This window comes from Barbus barbus (genome assembly GCF_936440315.1).
Source record: "Barbus barbus genome assembly, chromosome: 30".
Classification (NCBI taxonomy): domain Eukaryota; kingdom Metazoa; phylum Chordata; class Actinopteri; order Cypriniformes; family Cyprinidae; genus Barbus; species Barbus barbus.
The window spans coordinates 5,681,188-5,701,887 of NC_136758.1; the positions used below are offsets into that span (position 1 = coordinate 5,681,188).

The window sequence follows — 20,700 nt, forward strand, 5'->3', positions numbered from 1 at the left end:
GTAATAATTTCCTGTTATCTTGGGCCAATTCAACTTCCATTTTCTTGACTTGACAGGGACACAGAAAAGCCCATAGAGTTTATCATCCCATTGACAGATCAGAAAATCATAAATATTGAGATTATATTTGGATAGGAGTTAACAACACATTTTAGGGACATTAAAACTATGCCTGCATCAAAAAAAAAAAAAAAAAAAAAAAAAAAAAGATTAAAAAGTCAAATCATGACATAACATTTAAAATAAAAGTTAAAATCTAACATGTCAACCTGGTTGCCCAATAAAATACATTGGGCTAAAATGGAAGACAATAAGAATATGTTTAGCATACAATAAGGATTAAGCTTTGACAAGCTGACAGTTTTTTTTTTTTTTTAATTAAAATAGAAAAAAATAATAATAAAAAAATCCACCAATATGGTGGAAAAAACATGCTGTGAACATGCATTGTTAATGATCCAGTTCATTGTGAATCTTAAACCCCACAGTTTAGACATCTGTTGTATCACTTGCAAAAAAAAAAAAAAATTATGTTAAATCACATTTGAAAGAAGAGAATGGGAAATGGGCTGTGTAAAAACCTTATATTTCTATAGTTTTCACTGTCATTTTGGGTTCTTCATGAAATAAAAACTTTACTGAGGTTTAGGAAAGGAAACAATCAAATGTCAGTGTTGTCCTCTTTGGAATACTCCTCCACAAGCTGTTCATAGGAGTGGCCATGGTCCGACCCATCTGTGTTGAATATGGAGGTCTCTGATTCTGAGCCCTGTTCCTCTTTGAAATCGGTCTCACCAGCAGTTGAGAAATTAGGCATGAAGTCATTATCATCATTCTCCAGGTCGTTTAGCAAATTCTCTTCATCAATAAAGGTAATGTTGGCATTGGGAAACATGAGGGTCTGGTAACTTTTGGAGTCCCATGTGATCCGGCCATCACTGCATCCTCCATGTTCCTGACCTTTGTGTTTCTCTCCTGCCTCCTTGTCCAACTGATTCTCATACATTCTTATACAGTCTAGGTCAGTGTCTGTCTCTCCTTCCCCATGCATTTCATTCATGACAAGACATTCCTCTTGGCTAAGAAGGTAACTCTTGGATTTTGAGAGAGCTACAGTAACTCTATCACTGAAGCTATAGCGGCGCTTCTGTCGGGGTGAGCGATCTAGACTGAGAATGGAATTTCCATTAATGGAATGACCATCACTGCAGCTCTTGGAGCGGTTTGGTGCTTTATTTTTGCTTCCAGTGATAAGGCCGGCACATTGATCTTCTCCTTCCTTGTCAACACCTATCTGCTTGATTAAGTCATTGTAATCTTCTTTTTTTTTGGACAGGAAGCTAAAGATGTTGACATCATTGGGAGTTGGTGGCAGACGTAGGGTCTTCTGACTTGCCTTGATGCGCTGTAACTCATCTAGAGAAAGTTTGCGTCTTTTACGGCGTCTCTTTAGAGCTTTGTGAGCCTCCACAACCATGCGCACCTTCCAATTGAAAAACAAAGACAGCCATGCCAGACCAAGATATATCCACATCTCTACAAAGTACCGATACAGAGTAGGGTAGTCAGCATTGGGGTCAACACCTAAACAAAACAGAAAGTGAAAATAGTTAGCAAATTATATCAAAATCTGTCAAAAATGTACAATTTACATATTTATGATTAACTCTAATACGCCTATATGCATTTTTCATAAATTCTCAAACTATGCTTCACTGAAACAACTGTTACACTTGGACACTGAATTTCCCCAAAAGACCATTGTTGAATTTATTATGGCTGTTTGTGCATATCTTAAAAAGAACTAGAGAAGTAAAGCTTGACAGGACAAACTTTGATGGTGGCTTGACAAATCTTTTTGAAAAAAAGTTTAAAGTTTGACGGTTATATAAATGCAGTAAGAAAATCAGGCAGCTAGCTAGGTAGGCATTGATTATAATTTAACATTGTTGCTAACATGTTTAGCACATTATGTTAATGACCTAACATAGTCCTGTAACATCAAATCCCTTGTGAAGAAGGCCCGAGAAGAAGGCCTGTTTAACCTCAGGCGCTAAAAGGATTTTTAAACTGCTCACTAAGGTGCTCAGGAGCTTTTAAACCTGCACCACTAAGAGCATCCTGATGAGAAACATTATAGCCTGGTTTGGAACAGCACAAAGCAAGACAGACAAACTCTGCAGAGACTGATGCAATCAGCGGAGCTAGGGCTGGGAGGTATATTGAGTTTGGACAAATATATATTGTCTTTACTATTCCAATACTTATGGAGGGCACTGTATATTTATTATTAATTTATTTTTTACAAACTGGACCATGGGCAGGAAGATAATGAAGGACCCTAGCCATCCCTATATATACACGTGTGTGCGCGTGTGTGTGTGTGCGCATGTATGTATGTATTTATGCATGTATGTATGCATGCATGCATGTATATATACACACATATACATATATAGACACATACATGCATACATATACATCTATCTATCTTATAAATTCTTTGAACTGGCAGGGTGTTTTGGGTCATTGTCCTGATGCAATATGAAGCACTTTCCAATGAATCTGGTGGCATTTTCTTGAATATTGGTAGGCAAGATGGTTTTGTACCCTTCCAAATTCATTCTGCTACTGTCATCATACATTAAGTCATCAGTAAAGTTGAGAGGGCCTCATCTAGAGGCAGCCGTGCATGCCCATGCCATGACACCACTTACAGATGAGGCTGTATGCTTGGGATCATTTGCAGTTCAGAAGAATCAGAATCAGAAAGAGCTTTATTGCCAAGTGTGTTTGCACACACAAGGAATTTGTCTTGGTGTTATGAGCTTCCAGTACAGAAAGTACAAACATAGGGCAGACAACATATAATTAAGGTGATAAAGAACATTAATGAAGAGAATATACAATAATTAAGAATAACAATAGTAATAAAAATATACAGAAAAGAGACATGACCATAGACAGAACTGTGAATGTGCATGTGTCCTATGTACAGATGAAGGTTTGATGAGTTATTTACAGATGTACAGTACCGGGGTGTGTTATGTGTTGTTCAGGTGGGATACGGCCTGGGGGAAAAAAACTGTTCTTGTGTCTGGCTGTTCTGGTGCTCAGTGATCTGTAGCGCCGGCCAGAGGGCAACAGTACAAAGAGAGAGTGAGCTGGGTGTGAGGGGTCCAGAGTGACTTTCTTAGCCCTTTTCCTCACTCTGGAGGTGTAAAGTTCTTGGAGGCTGGGCAGAGGGGCACCGATAATTCTCTCAGCAGTCCTAACTGTCCGTTGTAGTCTTCTGATGTCTGTTTTGGTAGCTGAACCAAACCAAACAGTTATAGAAGAACATAGGACAGACTCGATGATTGCAGAGTAGAACTGTTTCAGCAGCTCCTGAGGCAGGTTGAACTTCCTTAGCTGGCGGAGGAAATACAGCCTCTGCTGGGCCTTTTTCGCAATAGAGTCAATGTGATTGTCCCACTTCAGGTCCTGGGAGATGGTGGTGCCTAGGAATCTGAATGACTCTACTGAAGTCACAGTGCTGTTCATGATGGTGAGTGGGGGGAGAGCAGGGGGGTTTCTCCTGAAGTCCACTATCATCTCCACAGTTTTGAGCGTGTTCAGCTCCAGGTTGTTAAGACTGCACCAGACAGCCAGCTGCTCAACTTCCTGTCTGTAAGCAGACTCGTCACCGTCCTTGATGAGGCCTATGACTGTAGTGTCGTCCGCAAACTTCAGGAGCTTGACAGAGGGGTCCTTTGATGTGCAGTCATTCGTGTAGAGGGAGAAGAGCAGTGGGGAGAGAACGCAACCCTGAGGGGCGCCAGTGCTGATGGTGAGAGTCCTGGATGTGAGTTTGCCCAGCCTCACTAGCTGCTGCCTGTCTGTCAGGAAGCTGGTGATCCACTGACAGATGGAGGAGGGCACAGAGAGCTGTCTCAGTTTGTCTGAGAGAAGCTCAGGTATGATGGTATTGAAGGCCGAGCTGAAGTCCACAAATAAGATCCTTGCATAATTCCCAGGTTTGTCGAGGTATTGCAGGATGTAATGCAGGATGTTCCTTTTTTTCTCCACATTCGTGCTTTCCCATCTCTTAGATAAAGGTTCATCTTTGTCTCATTGGTCCATAAACACAGTTCCAAAACTCTTCTGGCTCACCTTTGTGCTTTTTTGCAAACTCTAATCTTGCCTTTCTATTTTTGGTGCTGGTCAGAGGTTTGCATCTGTCTGTGTAGCATCTGTAATTCTGTGTCTCCTGAGGACAGTAGATTGTCAGAGAATCACCCCAGCTTTCTGGAAGTTATTGGTGATTTTACAGACACGTCTTTTAGGATTCATTTTCACAGCTTTTATGATTTGTCTCAAATACTGTTATTTTCTCAGCCAATCAGGTCGTTGTTGGTTGCTGGTGGTTTCCAAATTCTTGATTTCTCCATGCCCTTTGTTTTTGCTATAGCTATAATTGACTTCCTCTTTTCTTTTAGCATACAAATTGCCTTCTTTCCTCTCAAAGTCAGCTCCTTCATCTTCATCCTGGTTTGTGTGTCATCATTGAATGCAAGATTCAGAATACAGAAGTAATGGATATAACTGATACGACATTCCCTGCTTTTAATATCTGAAGAATTAATGCAACAGGACACAGCTGATCACTTAGAAAGACCTGAGAGGCAACTGTTCCAATACTTATGCTCACATCAGATACAGGGATGAAACTCTGAAAGTGCTGAACTTCTTAGCTGGTAAAACATCTGTGTGTTGAATCTTCCAATGATAAAATGTGACATTCTGTAGTTGTGTCTCATATTCATCTTTTAATCATATTTGTAAATGTCTCTACTCCACAGCCAACAGAGCAATTTTGTCTTTACTGTTCCAATACTTTTGGAGGGCACTGTAATTAATATACATACATATACACACGGACTGTTTTCTCTGTTGTGGTCAGGGAACATTTATGCTTCGATTTGATTTGAAAGAATGTTGTTACTAGAGGGAGGGGAAATTATTTTGCTTAAGGGAAATAACAAAAAACGTCACAAATAAATATTTTATTAAATAAACGAGTGTAATATACCATAAAAAAAAAGTCAATTTTGATTTCATGGTGACTTAAACATTGTAGCCCATTGCTTGCATGTTTTAACATGTTGCTACTATGATTCACACATTTACACATTAAATGTAATATTGATACATATGTTGCATGTTGTTAATAATAATAATAATAATATAAATTGTTTTAAGTAAAATGTATCATGTAATTATTATTATTATTATTGTATTAGATAATAGATGTTTCGCAAAATAAAATAAATAAGCATGTGAGATAACAATAGTGATGCCTTGCCCGCCACAATAAGCTTAAATAGTAGATGAGTATTTTGGCTTTGTCAAGTGAAAATAAGCGACTACAAACATTTTCTCAGGGGATCTATCATAACAAGCAGTTTTAACATCTCAGTCACCCACCTGCTACAAGATCACCAAATCCAATAGTTGTCAAAGTGACAAAAGAAAAATACAAGCCCTCAATATAGGTCCAGCCCTCTTGAGACATGAATACAAATGGAGGAATCACTAAATGCACTAACACACCCCATAACAGAAAGACAGCTGTGCAGGTGAACTGTGTTTTCCGCTTTAAGAAGAAACACACACACACACACACACACACACACACACACACACACACACACACACAATTAACAACCTTATAACAGAAAAATTGAAAAATGCAGATAGAAATTTCATAGCTGTTATTGTAGTGATATTCAGATTTCAAATATAATGGTTGTTTGTTAATATTCCTCACCAATGTTACCCCTTTCTTAGTAAGATATTGACCAAGGTGTTTAGCTCTTCCACCAAAAAACTTTCCAAGTTCACTGATCCATGTGAAACACAGCGGCACTCCAAAAAGACCATAAAAGATACAGAAAGCCCTCCCTGAAGGTGTTTTGGGAGCAATATTTCCATAACCTGCAGATATAAACCATTTTTGGTAAAACAATTTCTCTCATTACAGTCTGAACACAACATGTTCTATCTTGAGACATGGCATCCATATATTTGTTAAACCGAATTTAAGAATATATAGAGGAAAACAATGCTTAAAAGTCTCCCAATTCTGTGGGGAAAAAAATGACTGTAGCACAATTATTCACCTGGGGCTACATGATTAAATCAAAATTCAATTGCAGTTACGATTAGGCAAAAGCTGTGATTGTCATTCGTGTCTTTCAGTGAAGCACAGTTCTGTGATCAGCAGTAAAAGGCCAGAGGGCGCTCTAGTGCGGAAACTCCAAATATGTCCCACGGAAGAAAGGTAATGCATGTCATTCCAAGAAACAGAAGATCGAACTGTTTTCCTTGATTCATAGTGAATAATAAACACAGGACTATGACAATATATGGTTTATCTGAGTTCTTATTATAATTTTTATTATAATAAAGCACATTTATAATGCAATGCCAAGGGAGTTTGGAATAATAACATGTTAATAAATGTGATATTTTGTGGGACAAGAGGTTCATATAAATGCTTCTCATGTTTGTGGAAAGATGTTTGACGCATGTTGCTTTTTCAAATGCACGTTATAAATGAATCAAACTTGCCGGGTAAAGGCTCGATAGTATACAGATGCGAGAAGCATTTACTACACAGAGCCGTGGTTAATTGACAAGCTACACAAACTGCTTTCATAAATCGCAGAACGATTTCATTGATTTCATAATCACACGATTAAATTGGTCTGCGATTATGAAAGCGGTTTTGCATAGCTTGTCAGTGAACTACAACTTCATTGTTAGGTTCCGGTCGGAGCGGGATCCCTTCTAGCCACAACCAGAAATCGTCTTACTATTGGGAGATGAGAGGGTCTGTATTACTTACTATTGGAGAAAGTGTAACGGTCAACTTGGATCATGTGTGCCTGAATAACCAATCACATTACAACCTTGATGTCACTGAATTTCAGTCAGAGTTGTGCGACACTCAATTGCCATTTTCGAATACCATAAGAATGAATGAGAAGTGCAGTAAACTGAATCCCACCTTTCACACATAGTCAGTGACTTCTCCTATAAAGCATTTTTTCAGTGTAAACAATACTTTTGGATTGAACTATTTTTTTAAATGTAAAACATGTTGAAGATTAGTTGATAGGCTGTAGATTCATTAAATGATAAGCTGCTTCACTGAAAGATATGCATGACAAAAATCGCATTCAATTAATCGTGTAGCCCTTTATTCACAATTTACTTATTTTTTAGTTAAGTAAATCAATGTTTCCTTTGATTATTTCTCCAAGTGAAACAGATTCGCTTGATTTTCATTCTGCATAAATAGACTAGATCCATACCTATAGTTGTAATAACTGTGGCTGCAAAGATGACAGCATTGGGCCAATTCCAGTTGTTGAAGGTTTTGTCTCCTGTGATGGTGATGCCTTGTCCTGCAGCATCAGACACCACCTATTTCAAAATAAAAAAAAAGCTAAATTGTCAGAAAAGCCACACATTTGATTTAAAATGTAGAAATCAAGAGTTTTCTTCAGAAGCATTCTAGATTTGTTATGTGCCCGAGACCAGGGGCCTGTACCATGAAGCTGGTTTAGCTGGCTAGCCAGGTAAGTTTCAGTTTAGTTTGAGCCAACACTGGGTTTTAGGTACCATGAAAGTGGTTTGGCTTTTAGCAGTGTTCATGGCCATAGTAACTTACGCTCCACAGCTAACCTTCAGGTTATGTTCTGGTTTAGAGATCTCAAACCGAAAGCAACGTGACACATCTCTGACACAAAGCCACTCCTCCAGTTTCTCTTACTCCAAATTAAAGGATGCTACATAGTAAACTATTTTTAAAGATAAAGTCATCTTAACTTTAGAGATGATTTTTTAAATAATTTTATTTTAATTATTATACCCTTAAACCATTACACAAGCCAGCTTAGTTTAATAGTAACTATTAAGCTATTTTTTTTAAAATATAAACATAATATGAAACAAATAAGTTTTAGAATCAATAGCTGTAAACATGACTATACGAGTTTAGATTTGTGTGTTTTTCTACCTATAAATATTATAAACTCTATAAACCAACTTTACAACTTTTACTTGCACTTATATGGTAAGATGTTTTCTTTAAGTTTTTCTCTTCCATGGATAGATCGTTTCATCTTGCTGTGTAAATGCGTTTAAATTCTTCAATCGCGCACTGACTCTCTCACAAAAATTGAAAATCACAGTTTCAAGGTATGTGATTGGCTGCTCATTATTGATGTCACACATTCATGTGCATGCACTCCATTAACTCAGGATCAAGCCAGAGTTGACAAAGCTGATGATTAGCTGCATGGTACCAACAAAGCTGGATTGGACTGGTTTGGTTTTGTCAACTCAAAACTAATCCTATAACCCTGAGTTTGTTCAGCCACCATCATGGTACAGGCCCCATAACTTCTATCCTCTCATGCCAGTGATGTTATCAACTGCTCCTTGAGTATGCTTAGCCTGTCATAGTCAGTCATCTCTAGGACATCATAATCAGTCATTTCTGGGACATCCCTCACTTAGAAGGATTTTGGCAATGGATCTGAAGGGAATGCGCTGTGCAAGTGTTTTGACAGAAATTATGAAAGAGAAACGGATTGCATTTTTTCAGCTTGTTGAACAGATTTTGACATGCTGTGTAATGGCTGAAGCAGGAGCAAGTGCCTAACGTGTGACAGTTTTCATGGTAACCAGATTCATTGTGAATGGAATTCTGCAAAACTGCAGTGAAATTCTTACGCAATACAGTAGCTTCCCCTCCCTGCAAATGATACTATGAAAAATTAGTGATCTGACCTCAGCAAGAAAGGGGCTTTTGAGATGGAAGATGGAAGGTTTGCTTAAGATAAAGTGTTAATGACAACTAAGTTAGAAAATATAGATTCAGAGACCTTTATTATTTCATTTGCAGGAAAACGAAGACCGTGTTTCCTCAAGTGTACACAGGCTGACTAGTCTGTTTTTGGGAAGTGGAACTTAGAATATCACATCACTACACATTGTGAAATAGCACTTACAAACCTGTTAGTAAAGTATTTTTATTTAATGCTGATTTTTTTAGACCTCAAATATGGTGACTCTCAGAAAGCAGACAGTCTAGACTAGAAGGCAGAACATCTGCCCTTTGTTTGTCTGCGACATACTATATCCTTCAGCATACCTTCCTGATGCTTATTCATGTTTATAGCTAGTAGTAATAAATTAGAATGAGCCTTTTTTCCTGCAATGTGAACTAATATTAAAGAGGTAGAGATAATGAGGTGGCAACAATATTTAATGCTACATTAAGGCCAAATTATCAAATGTCAAATTGACATTTGTGATAAGTATGCACCAATCTAAATAAATTAAGTAAGTAAATAAGCAAGTAAGGAAGGCCACCTAGCTGCAATGCAACAACTACTTCAATTGTATACAGGGGAAAACAATCTGTATTCAAAAAAAATCATACAGCTAAAAATGTCAACTTGCAACTTGGTGCACAGCATTTCTGAGTTCACCTAACTCAATTTCCTCAATTCACCCAACTCAATTTACATTTCTCATAACTTACACTTGAGTTTTAGTAGTTTAAAACACTTAAATTAATAACCTGACATGTTTCCTTGATGTGCCTCAAAGTATGTTCTGAAGATGTGGGTTTACTGAAATAGTTTTGTTTAGTTATTTATTAAAGCTATAACTAAGTTTGAAGTTTTTAATAGAACTTTGGTTTACACTATACTGACGAAGTCGTGGCTTAATGGTTAGAGAGTCAGACTCGTAATCCAAAAAGTTGCGAGTTCGAGTCTCAGGTCCGGCAGGGATTGTAGGTGGGGGGAGTGAATGTACAGCGCTCTCTCCACCCTCAATACTACGACTGAGGTGCCCTTGAGCAAGGCACCGAACCCCCAACTGCTCCCCGGGCGCCGCAGCATAAATGGCTGCCCACTGCTCCGGGTGTGTATTCACGGTGTGTGTGTGTGTTCACTGCTGTGTGTGTGCACTTTGGATGGGTTAAATGCAGAGCACAAATTCCAAGTATGGGTCACTTAATAAATAAGTGCTAATAAACATGCTAGTAATATGCATGCTAATAAACTAGTTACAGTTTATCTCTGTTAATTTGATACTTCTCTAAAGTAATATATAATTGCTCTCAAAACAATTAACAGCTAAACACAAACTTATCTTAACCAAACAGTTAAACATTTCTGCAAAACGAAGCACTGCAATTTTTTCTAGTAATGCATTTATTAAAAGTACATGTTAACATCAAATCTATAGGCGTGTTCTCTGTTGATAAAACATTCAGCTGTAGATGCACAAATACACTAATGAAAATACATGTGTATTGCAAAGTTCTTCAACAGGAAGTTTTTTTCTATATATATTGTGTATATCTAAAAATAAATACATCTGGAAGAGAATTTCATCTGCGATGCATCTTATCTAGACTACATTCTTGCTAGTTGCTACACTATCCGTCAAAAGTTTTTGAAAAGCAAGATTTTTAATGTTTGTTTTTTTGTTTAAGAATTCTCTTCTGCTCACCAAGCCTGCATTTATTTGATCTAAAATACAGCAAAAGCAGTAATATTGTGAAATATTTTTACTATTTAAAATAACTGCTTTCTATAAGAATAATTTATTCCTGTGATTTCAAAGCTGAATTTAGCATCATTACTCCTCCAGAAATCATTCTAATATTCTAATTTGATGCTCAAAAAGCATTTATTATTATTATTAAAACAGCTCAGTAGTTTTTTTCAGGTTTCTTTGATGAATAAAAAGTTCAAAAGGACAACATTTATATGAAATAGAAATATTTTGTAGCATTATAAATGTCTTCACTTTTGATCAAATTTTACGCCCCCCCCCCCTCAGGGAACACGCTCGTCTGCGTGTTCCTGGTTCCTCCCTCGTGTGTGCACCGTGACACCCCCCCCCCCCACCACAAAAAAAGCTTTTGAATGGTATATATAGTGTATAATGTTACACAAGTTTTTATTTCAGATAAATGTTGATCATTAGATCTTTTTATTCAAAGAATCCAGAAAAATGCATTCAACAGTTTTAAATAATAATAGTTTCTTGAACAGCAAATCAGCATATTAGAATGATTTCTGAAGGATCACGTGACAGTGAACTCTGGAGTAATGATTACATTTACATTTATTCATTTAGCTGACGCTTTTATCCAAAGCGACTTACAATTGCTATATATGTCAGAGGTCGCACACCTCTGGAGCAACTAGGCGGTTAAGTGTCTTGCTCAGGGACACATTGGTGTCTCACAGTGGATTCGAACCCGGGTCTCTCACACCAAAGGCATGTGTCTTATCCACTGCGCCATCACCACCCCAAGTATGTAATGATGCTGAAAATTGAGCTATGATCACAGGAATACATGACATTCAAATAGAAATCAGTTATTTTAAATAGTAAAAATGTTTTACAATACTGCTTTTGCTGTATTTTAGATCCAAAAATGCAGGTTTGGTGAGCAGAAGAGTATTCTTAAAAACAAAACAAAAAAAACATCAGTCAAAAGTTTTTGAACGGTAAGATTTAGTGCATGTTAGCATAGAGGGAAAAAAAATTGTGAGTTTGGAAAACTCTCATCTCTACCTCTCCACAGGCCTCTTCCTTTGTGGCTGGTGATGATGTTCTGGACCACCATGTCAGCAATGCTCTTGTTCAATTCAAGATAAATGTCTACTAAACTCTGTAAACTTGACTGTCTACCTCAGGGCTGTCCAAACTCAGTCCTGGAGGGCCGGTGTCCAGCAGAGTTTAGCTCCAACCCTAATTAAACACCTGAAGCAGCTAAACAAGCTGCATGGCATGTTAGAAACTTCCACGCAGGTGTGTGGGGGCAAGTTGGAGCTAAACTCTGCAGGACACCGGCCCTCCAGGACAGAGTTTGGACAGCCCTGGTCTACCTGAATGTTCTCAAACTTCAGTTATGAAAAATGTTTGCACATTTACATGTAAAGAACAGAAATTGTCGAGGAGGACTACAAATCTATGAACAATCACAGCACAATATTTACAGTGGGGGAAAAAAAATATTTGATCCCCTGCTGATTTTGCACATTTGCCCACTGACAAAGGAACGATCAGTCTGTAATTTTAATGGTAGGTTTATTTTAACAGTGAGAGAATAACAAAAAAAATCCAGAAAACCACATTTAAAAAAAAGTTATAAATTGATTTGCATTTTAATGAGTCAAATAAGTATTTGACCGCTTCACAAAACATGACTTAGTACTTGGTGGCAAAACCAAGTACAAGTAGTTTCTTGTAGTTGGCCACCAGGTTTGCACACATCTCAGGAGGGATTTTGTCCCACTCCTCTTTGCAGATCCTCTCCAAGTCATTAAGGTTTTGAGGCTGACATTTGGCAACTCGAACCTTCAGCTTCCGCCACAGATTTTCTATGGGATTAAAGTCTGGAGACTGGCTAGGCCACTCCAGGACCTTAATGTGCTTCTTTTTAAGCCACTCCTTTGTTGCCTTGGCCGTGTGTTTTGGGTCAATGTCATGCTGGAACACCCATCCACGACCCTTTGATGCGGTACAGTTGTCCTGTCCCCTTAGCAGAAAAACACCCCAAAGCATAATGTTTCCACCTCCATGTTTGACGGTGGGGATGGTGTTCTTGGGGTCATAGGCAGTATTCCTCCTCCTCCAAACATGGCGAGTTGAGTTGATGCCAAAGAGCTGGATTTTGGTCTCATCTGACCACAACACTTTCACCCAGTTCTCCTCTGAATCATTGGAAAACTTTAGACGGGCCTGTACATGTGCTTCCTTGAGCAGGGGGACCTTGCAGGCGCTGCAGGATTTCAGTCCTTCACGGCGTAGTGTGTTACCAATTGTTTTCTTGGTGACTATGGTCCCAGCTGCCTTGAGATCAAGGCATTGAGGACAGGTTGTATTTTATACAGGTAACAAAATAAGATTAGGAGCACTCCCCTTAAGAAAGTGCTCCTAATCTCAGCTCCTTACCGTATAAAAGAAACCTGGGAACCATAAATCTTGCTGAGTTATAGGGTTTCAAATATTTGACTCAAAACGCAAAATCAATTTATAACTTTGAAATGCGTTTTTTGTTGTTGTTGTTATTCTGTCTCTCACTCAAATAAACCTACCATTAAAATTATAGACTGATCATTTCTTTGTCAGTGGGCAAACGTATAAAATCAGCAGGGGATAAAATACCCCCCCCCCCGATGTATAAATATAGCAGTTAGGGATGGAACGATTACGAGTTTGGCAATAAGCCACTATAAAATTCTAAAACTCTATATTATTACAATACCTTTCTCCCCAGCCTGGCACAAACGGCTCGATTAGTTCTGGGTTTGATGAAGGCCTGCCTTCCGAAAAACTAAATGTGTTGTGATTGGTTAGCTGTCCCAGTGCGTTGTGATTGGCGAACAGCTAAGACAGTGTTTCAGTACTGCCCCGCCCCTTGCCAAAGCAGGATGGCGTCAATATTGCCATATCAATTCAGACCCCGAGAATATTGAACAAGAGGATCGAGCAGAACCTTTGCACGCACGAATATTGCAAGACATATTAAAGTGGTAACATTGTTTTTTTGGCTAAATCACGTTTTAGATAGGATGTCAACAGCTTAAAAACCACCGCAATTCGAATTTCCATAGGCAGGATTTTTGTTGTTATTCCGTCTCACTGTTCAAATAAACCTACCATTCAAAGTATAGACTGATCATTTCTGTCAGTGGGCAAACGTATAAAATCAGCAGGGGATCAAATAATTTTTCCCCACTGTATGTTCTCGGCAATGACCAAAGGAATATTTTGAGACCAGCTCCATTACAAAAGGTTAATGCAATCAAAAGTTATTAACATTTGTGAAAATTTCAATAATGGTTAATGAATGATTTATTACTCTTGGCCAATAGGTGGCGCAGTTACCAAGTTGATGTGGCATGGTCAGTGTGAGGTGACATTCACTGCAAAGTTTGTCGTCAATATATCATAGATTTGCAGAGTAAATTCTTTGTTGCGTTAATATACAGTGGGTACGGAAAGTATTCAGACCCCCTTCAATTTTTCACTGTTTGTTATATTGCAGCCATGTGCTAAAATCATTTAAGTTCATTTTTTTCCTCAATGTACACACAGCACCCCATATTGACAGAAAAACACAATTGTTGACATTTTTGCAAATTTATTAAAAAAGAAAAACTGAAATATCACATGGTCCTAAGTATTCAGACCCTTTGCTCAGTATTTAGTAGAAGCACCCTTTTGATCTAATACAGCCATGAGTCTTTTTGGGAAAGATGCAACAAGTTTTTCACACCTGGATTTGGGGATCCTCTGCCATTTCTCCTTGCAGATCCTCTCCAGTTCTGTCAGGTTGGATGGTAAACGTTGGTGGACAGCCATTTTTAGGTCTCTCCAGAGATGCTCAATTGGGTCAGGGCTCTGGCTGGGCCATTCAAGAACAGTCACGGAGTTGTTGTGAAGCCACTCCTTCGTTATTTTAGCTGTGTGCTTAGGGTCATTGTCTTGTTGGAAGATAAACCTTTGGCCTAGTCTGAGGTCCTGAGCACTCTGGAGAAGGTTTTCGTCCAGGATATCCCTGTACTTGGCCGCATTCATCTTTCCTTCGATTGCAACCAGTAGTCCTGTCCCTGCAGCTGAAAAACACCCCCACAGCATGATGCTGCCACCACCATGCTTCACTGTTGGGACTGTATTGGACAGGTGATGAGCAGTGCCTGGTTTTCGCCACACATACTGCTTAGAATTAAGGCCAACAAGTTCTATCTTGGTCTCATCAGACCAGAGAATCTGATTTCTCACCATCTTGGAGTCCTTCAGGTGTTTTTTTGTGTCTTGCACTGAGGAGAGGCTTCCGTCGGGCCACTCTGCCATAAAGCCCCGACTGGTGGAGGGCTGTGATGGTTGACTTTCTACAACTTTCTCCCATCTCCCGACTGCATCTCTGGAGCTCAGCCACAGTGATCTTTGGGTTCTTCCTTACCTCTCTCACCAAGGCTCTTCTCCCCCGATAGCTCAGTTTGGCCGGACGGCCAGCTCTAAGAAGGGTTCTGGTCGTCCCAAACGTCATCCATTTAAGGATTATGGAGGCCACTGTGCTCTTAGGAACCTTAAGTGCAGCATAATTTTTTTTGTAACCTTGGCCAGATCTGTGCCTTGCCACAATTCTGTCTCTGAGCTCTTCAGGCAGTTCCTTTGACCTCATGATTCTCATTTGCTCTGACATGCACTGTGAGCTGTAAGGTCTTATATAGACAGGTGTGTGGCTTTCCTAATCAAGTCCAGTCAGTATAACCAAACAGCTGGACTCAAATGAAGGTGTAGAACCATCTCAAGGATGATCAGAAGAAATGGACAGCACCTGAGTTAAATATATGAGTGTCACAGCAGAGGGTCTGAATACTTAGGACCATGTGATATTTCAGTTTTTCTTTAATAAATATACAAAAATGTCAACAATTCTGTGTTTTTCTGTCAATATGGGGTGCTGTGTGTACATTAATGAGGGAAAAAAAAATTAACAAATGGCTGCAATATAACAAAGAGTGAAATTTAAGGGGGTCTGACTACTTTCCGTACCCACTGTGTGCGCATATGCATATATATATAAAAATGAATTCTATATATTATATATCGGCCACGAAATGACTTATGACTTCTCGATATCGGTTCAAATCTTTCATATCGTGCATCCCTTTTATTTATATAAAAAAGGGATGCACGATATGAAAGATTTTAACCGATATCGCTGCTCGACGGTGTTTAGTGTCCCGCAGCAGCAGCGAGCCGTCAGCACAGATGGAGTTCTGCTTCAAATACACCTATAAAGAAAAAGCCCCAGCAAAAGTAATTACATTTACATTTAGTCATTTGGCAGACGCTTTTATCCAGAGCGACTTACAATTGGGGAATACAAAAAGCGATTAATCTTGAAGAGGCAATCAGACAGAGGAAGTGCTCGTAACACCAAGTCTCAGTCATTGTTCAAATAAGTACAAGCTAGTAAGCGGAGAGAATGATAGAGGGAAAGGTTTTTTTTTTTTTTGAGTTTAGGATGAAGTCAAGTACTGCCGAAAGAGATGAGTTTTCAGTTGTTGCTTGAAGATTGCCAGGGATCCAGCGTTCCGGATAGGGGTGGGAAGATTATTCCACCAGCCAGGAATGGTGAACGAGAATGTTCTGGAGAGTGATTTTGAGCCTCTCTGTGATGGTACCACAAGGCGTCGCTCACTAGCAGATCTCAAACTTCTGGAGGGGATGTAGGTTCGTAATAGTGAGTGGAAGTAGGAGGGTGCTGAGCCTGTGGTAGTTCTGTACGCAAGCATCAGTGTCTTGAACTGGATGCGAGCTGCCACTGGTAGCCAGTGCAAGGAGATGAAGAGAGGTGTAACATGCGCTCTTTTGGGCTCGTTGAAGATCAGTCGTGCCGCTGCATTCTGAATCATTTGTAGAGGTTTGATTGTGTTTGATGGCAGACCAGCCAGAAGAGCATTGCAGTAGTCCAGTCTAGAAACAACAAGGGCCTGGACAAGAAGTTGCGCAGCATGCTCTGTCAGAAAGGGCCTGATCTTTCTGATGTTGTGTAGTGCAAACCTGCAGGATCGAGCAGTCTTTGCAATGTGCTCTTTGAAGGTCAGCTGGTCATCAAAGATTACACCAAGATTTCTGACCGAAGTTGATGGGGTAATCATTGATGAGCCTAACTGAATCGTGAAGTCATGCCGTAGAGTCGGAGTGGCACGGAAGACCAGAAGTTCCGTCTTTGCCAGGTTGAGCTGTAGGTGATGTTCTTTCATCCACGCCGAGATGTCCGCCAGGCAGCCTGAGATCCGTGCAGCTACCGTTGGGTCATCTGGTTGAAAAGAGAGATAGAGCTGCGTGTCATCGGCATAGCAGTGATAGGAGAAGCCATGTGCATGTATGATGGGACCCAGCGATGTAGTGTATGTGGAGAAGAAGAGGGGTCCAAGAACCGATCCCTGAGGAACTCCAGTGACCAGTTGATGTGGTTTGGATACCTCCCCTCCCCAGGCCACCCTGAAGGATCTACCGGTGAGATAGGAATTTAATTCCTATCTAGGAATTAAATCTAGGAATTAATTACCATGAATGTGTCCACGGGAAATAGTAAGGATTCGCCATCTCCTCGTTAGCCGCGCCTTCAGAGAGTGAATCTTCACGGATAACGATTGTATTAAATAGTTTGTTTTAGTTTATATTTATTTCATTAAGTAGCAATATAAAGCTTTCTTTAGATATATTTATCATGTCTGTAAGGCATGTGTATTTCGGTTCATTTTTGTGAACGAACTACAGTCGCGCATCACAGATCAGATTTCATTTATCACCTGAGGAGAGAGTCGAGCTGACTGACAAAAGTGAGGTGAAAAAGACAAGACGATGGCAGAAGAGTTTCAAAATGAAATGCAAAAGCGCCCGTTTTAAAAATATTTGTGGATTTTGAAAAGCTTGTTGACCTGCCATTTATCTAAGGTGATATTGGAAGGTCTATTTATTTATTTATTTTTTAAACATTTGTTTCTCATTTAGCCTATTTGGTTCCACAGTATTTGCTGATTTTTATTTTATTTAAACTGATATTTTTCCCATTATTTTTACATCAAGGTGTATGCAGTTCATGCCTCCATCTCACTAATAAACGTTCTACGTTTTATAATTATTTGTTCCTCAGTCTTTACTGATTTTCAGTTTTGTATAGGCCTACCATGCATATTTAAAATTCGTAAGTTATGTTATTTTATATTAGGCATATGGCATGGTGCATTTTTATTCGTTTTGTTAATAAAAGTTAGCTACATGTTGTATGTTGTATGTTGTAATTGATGCCGAATTGCCGTTAATTTAAAAGTGAAAATAAAATACGCACGGTGCTTTTACAAGCTATTTAAGCAAAGGAAAGTGAGAAAACTCAAGCGAACTAAAAACAAACAACTGCTTGATGCCAAATTGCCACTAATTTGAAAGTGAAAATAAAACGCGAACAGAGCTTACAAGCTATTTAAAACCGAAGGAAAACGAGGAAAAGAGAGAAGACTCAAACGACGTCCACCCCCCATCCACCGAGGTGATACCGGTAAGGTGTTGACACACATCGATTAACCAGTGTGAAAATTTCCTCACTGTCACAACCCTACTTGATGCCTTTTTTCCTCCTTAAGGAATCCTTGCTGAACACACGCTGGAAATAGCAATAGCATTGTCCTCCTCTGCCACCGAGAAAAACTTCCAGACCGGCAAAGACTTGTTCGCAAATGATGTAATGAGCACAACACATGCTGAGAGTCACTGCAGTTTAAAGCTGCAATCACTTGCACTCGGAAAGATGAATAAATAAATCAGACTGATTGATTGATTTACCAGCAAGCATACTTTATCGGATCTATTTATCAGATTTAATTTATTTATCGGAGCAATAAAAATGACACCATTTTCTCTCAAATTGGTCGATAATTTATCGGTCCGATAAATATAGTGCATCCCTAAAAAAAAAAAATTTTTTTTCATTCATTCATTCATTCATTCATTCATTCATTTATATATATATATTTATTTATATATATATATATATATATATATATATGCGCAAGTTCTCCCACTTAAAAAGATGAGATAGGCCTGTAATTTTCATCATAGGTACACTTCAACTATGAGAGACAGAATGGGGGGAAAGAATCCAGGAAATTACATTGTAGGATTTTTTTATGAATTAATTGGTAAATTCCTCTGTAAAATAAGTATTTGGTCACCTACAAAGAAGCAAGATTTCTGACTCTCACAGACCTGTAACTTTAAGAGGCGCCTCTGTCCTCCACTCGTTACCTGTATTAATGGCACCTGTTTGAACTCGTTATCAGTATAAAAGACACCTGTCCACAACCTCAAACAGTCACACTCCAAACTTCACTATGGCCAAGACCAAAGAGCTGTCGAAGGACACCAGAAATAAAATTGTAGACCTGCACCAGGCTGGGAAGACTGAATCTGTAATAGGCAAGTAGCTTGGTGTGAAGAAATCAACTGTGGGAGCAATTATTAGAAAATGGAAGACATGCAAGACCACTGATAATCTCCCTCAATCTGGGGCTCCACGCAAGATCTCACCCCGTGGGGTCAAAATGATCACAAGAACGGTGAGCAAAAATCCCAGAACCACGCGGGGGGACCTAGTGAATGACCTGCAGAGAGCTGGGACCAAAGTAACAAAGGCTACCATCAGTAACACACTACGCCGCCAGGGACTCAAATCCTGCAGTGCCAGACGTGTCCCCCTGCTTAAGCCAGTACATGTCCGGGCCCGTCTGAAGTTTGCTAGAGAGCATTTGGATGATCCAGAAGAGGATTGGGAGAATGTCATATGGTCGGATGAAACCAAAATAGAACTTTGGTAAAAACTCAACTCGTCGTGTTTGGAGGAGAAAGAATGCTGAGTTGCATCCAAAGACACCATACCTACTGTGAAGCATGGGGGTGGAAACATCATGCTTTGTGGCTGTTTTTCTGCAAAGAGACCAGGACGACTGATCCGTGTAAAGGAAAGAATGAATGGGGCCATGTATCGTGAGATTGAGTGAAAACCTCCTTCCATCAGCAAGGGCACTGAAGATGAAACGTGGCTGGGTCTTTCAGCATGGCAATGATCCCAAACACACCGCCCGGGCAACGAAGGAGTGACTTCGTAAGAAGCATTTCAAGGTCCTGGAGTGGCCTAGCCAGTATCCAGATCTCAACCCCATAGAAAATCTTTGGAGGGAGTTGAAAGTCCGTGTTGCCCAGCGACAGCCCCAAAACGTCACTGCTCTAGAGGAGATCTGCATGGAGCAATGGGCCAAAATACCAGCAACAGTGTGTGAAAACCTTGTGAAGACTTACAGAAAACATTTGACCTCTGTCATTGCCAACAAAGGGTATATAACAAAGTATTGAGATGAACTTTTGTTATTGACCAAATACTTATTTTCCACCATAATTTGCAATAAATTCTTTAAAAATCATACAATGTGATTTCCTGGATTCTTTCCCCCATTCTGTCTCTCATAGTTTAAGTGTACCTATGATGAAAATTACAGGCCTCTCTCATATTTTTAAGTGGGAGAACTTGCACAATTGGTGGCTGACTAAATACTTTTTTGCCCAACTGTATGCATGCATGTATATATATTCTCCAAGGTTAGTCTGAATCAGGGGCGTAGCCATCATTTCAAAAGTGGGGGGGACGGAATGTCTAGTGTTATACCTGTTTTTTTGTTGTTGCTTTTTTCAGTTAACCCTTGTCTAATTGACAGGTTTTATTTTTAATCATACCTTTTTGCTTAATATGCTTTATGATTATTATATATGATTATAAAACAGAATGAAAGAAAGAAAAAAGAAAAAGAAAGAAAGAAATACAACAGCTTGTCAATGGGACAGTACCATTAAAAGGACATCTTTGTACCTTATTTACCCCAAAAAGTTTCATAGTTGTACATTACGGTACATATTGGTACTCTATATGTGCACCTTTTTGAGTATAAGTTACAAAGATGTTCTTATAAGGGTACTATTGTTTACATATTTCAAATTGTATTTTGTGTGTGTTGTATGTAGAGTACATGGCACACAGCAATGGAT

At 39.2% G+C, this 20,700-nt stretch overlaps 1 protein-coding gene across 1 annotated transcript in view; it reads right to left on the bottom strand.

The window, feature by feature from the left end:
- Positions 1 to 376: 376 nt before the first annotated feature.
- The window catches only part of kcnk5a (potassium channel, subfamily K, member 5a), a 68,449-nt gene continuing 48,125 nt past the window's right edge, over positions 377 to 20,700 (bottom strand). Inside the window, exons 2-5 of the mRNA XM_079385608.1 lie at positions 7,359 to 7,470; positions 5,810 to 5,976; positions 5,467 to 5,635; positions 377 to 1,584 (exon numbers count right to left, since the gene is read on the bottom strand). Of these exons, the coding sequence (XP_079241734.1) occupies positions 662 to 1,584; positions 5,467 to 5,635; positions 5,810 to 5,976; positions 7,359 to 7,470 (1,371 nt within the window). The 3' untranslated portion in view covers positions 377 to 661. The remainder of the gene's footprint in view (positions 1,585 to 5,466; positions 5,636 to 5,809; positions 5,977 to 7,358; positions 7,471 to 20,700) is intronic.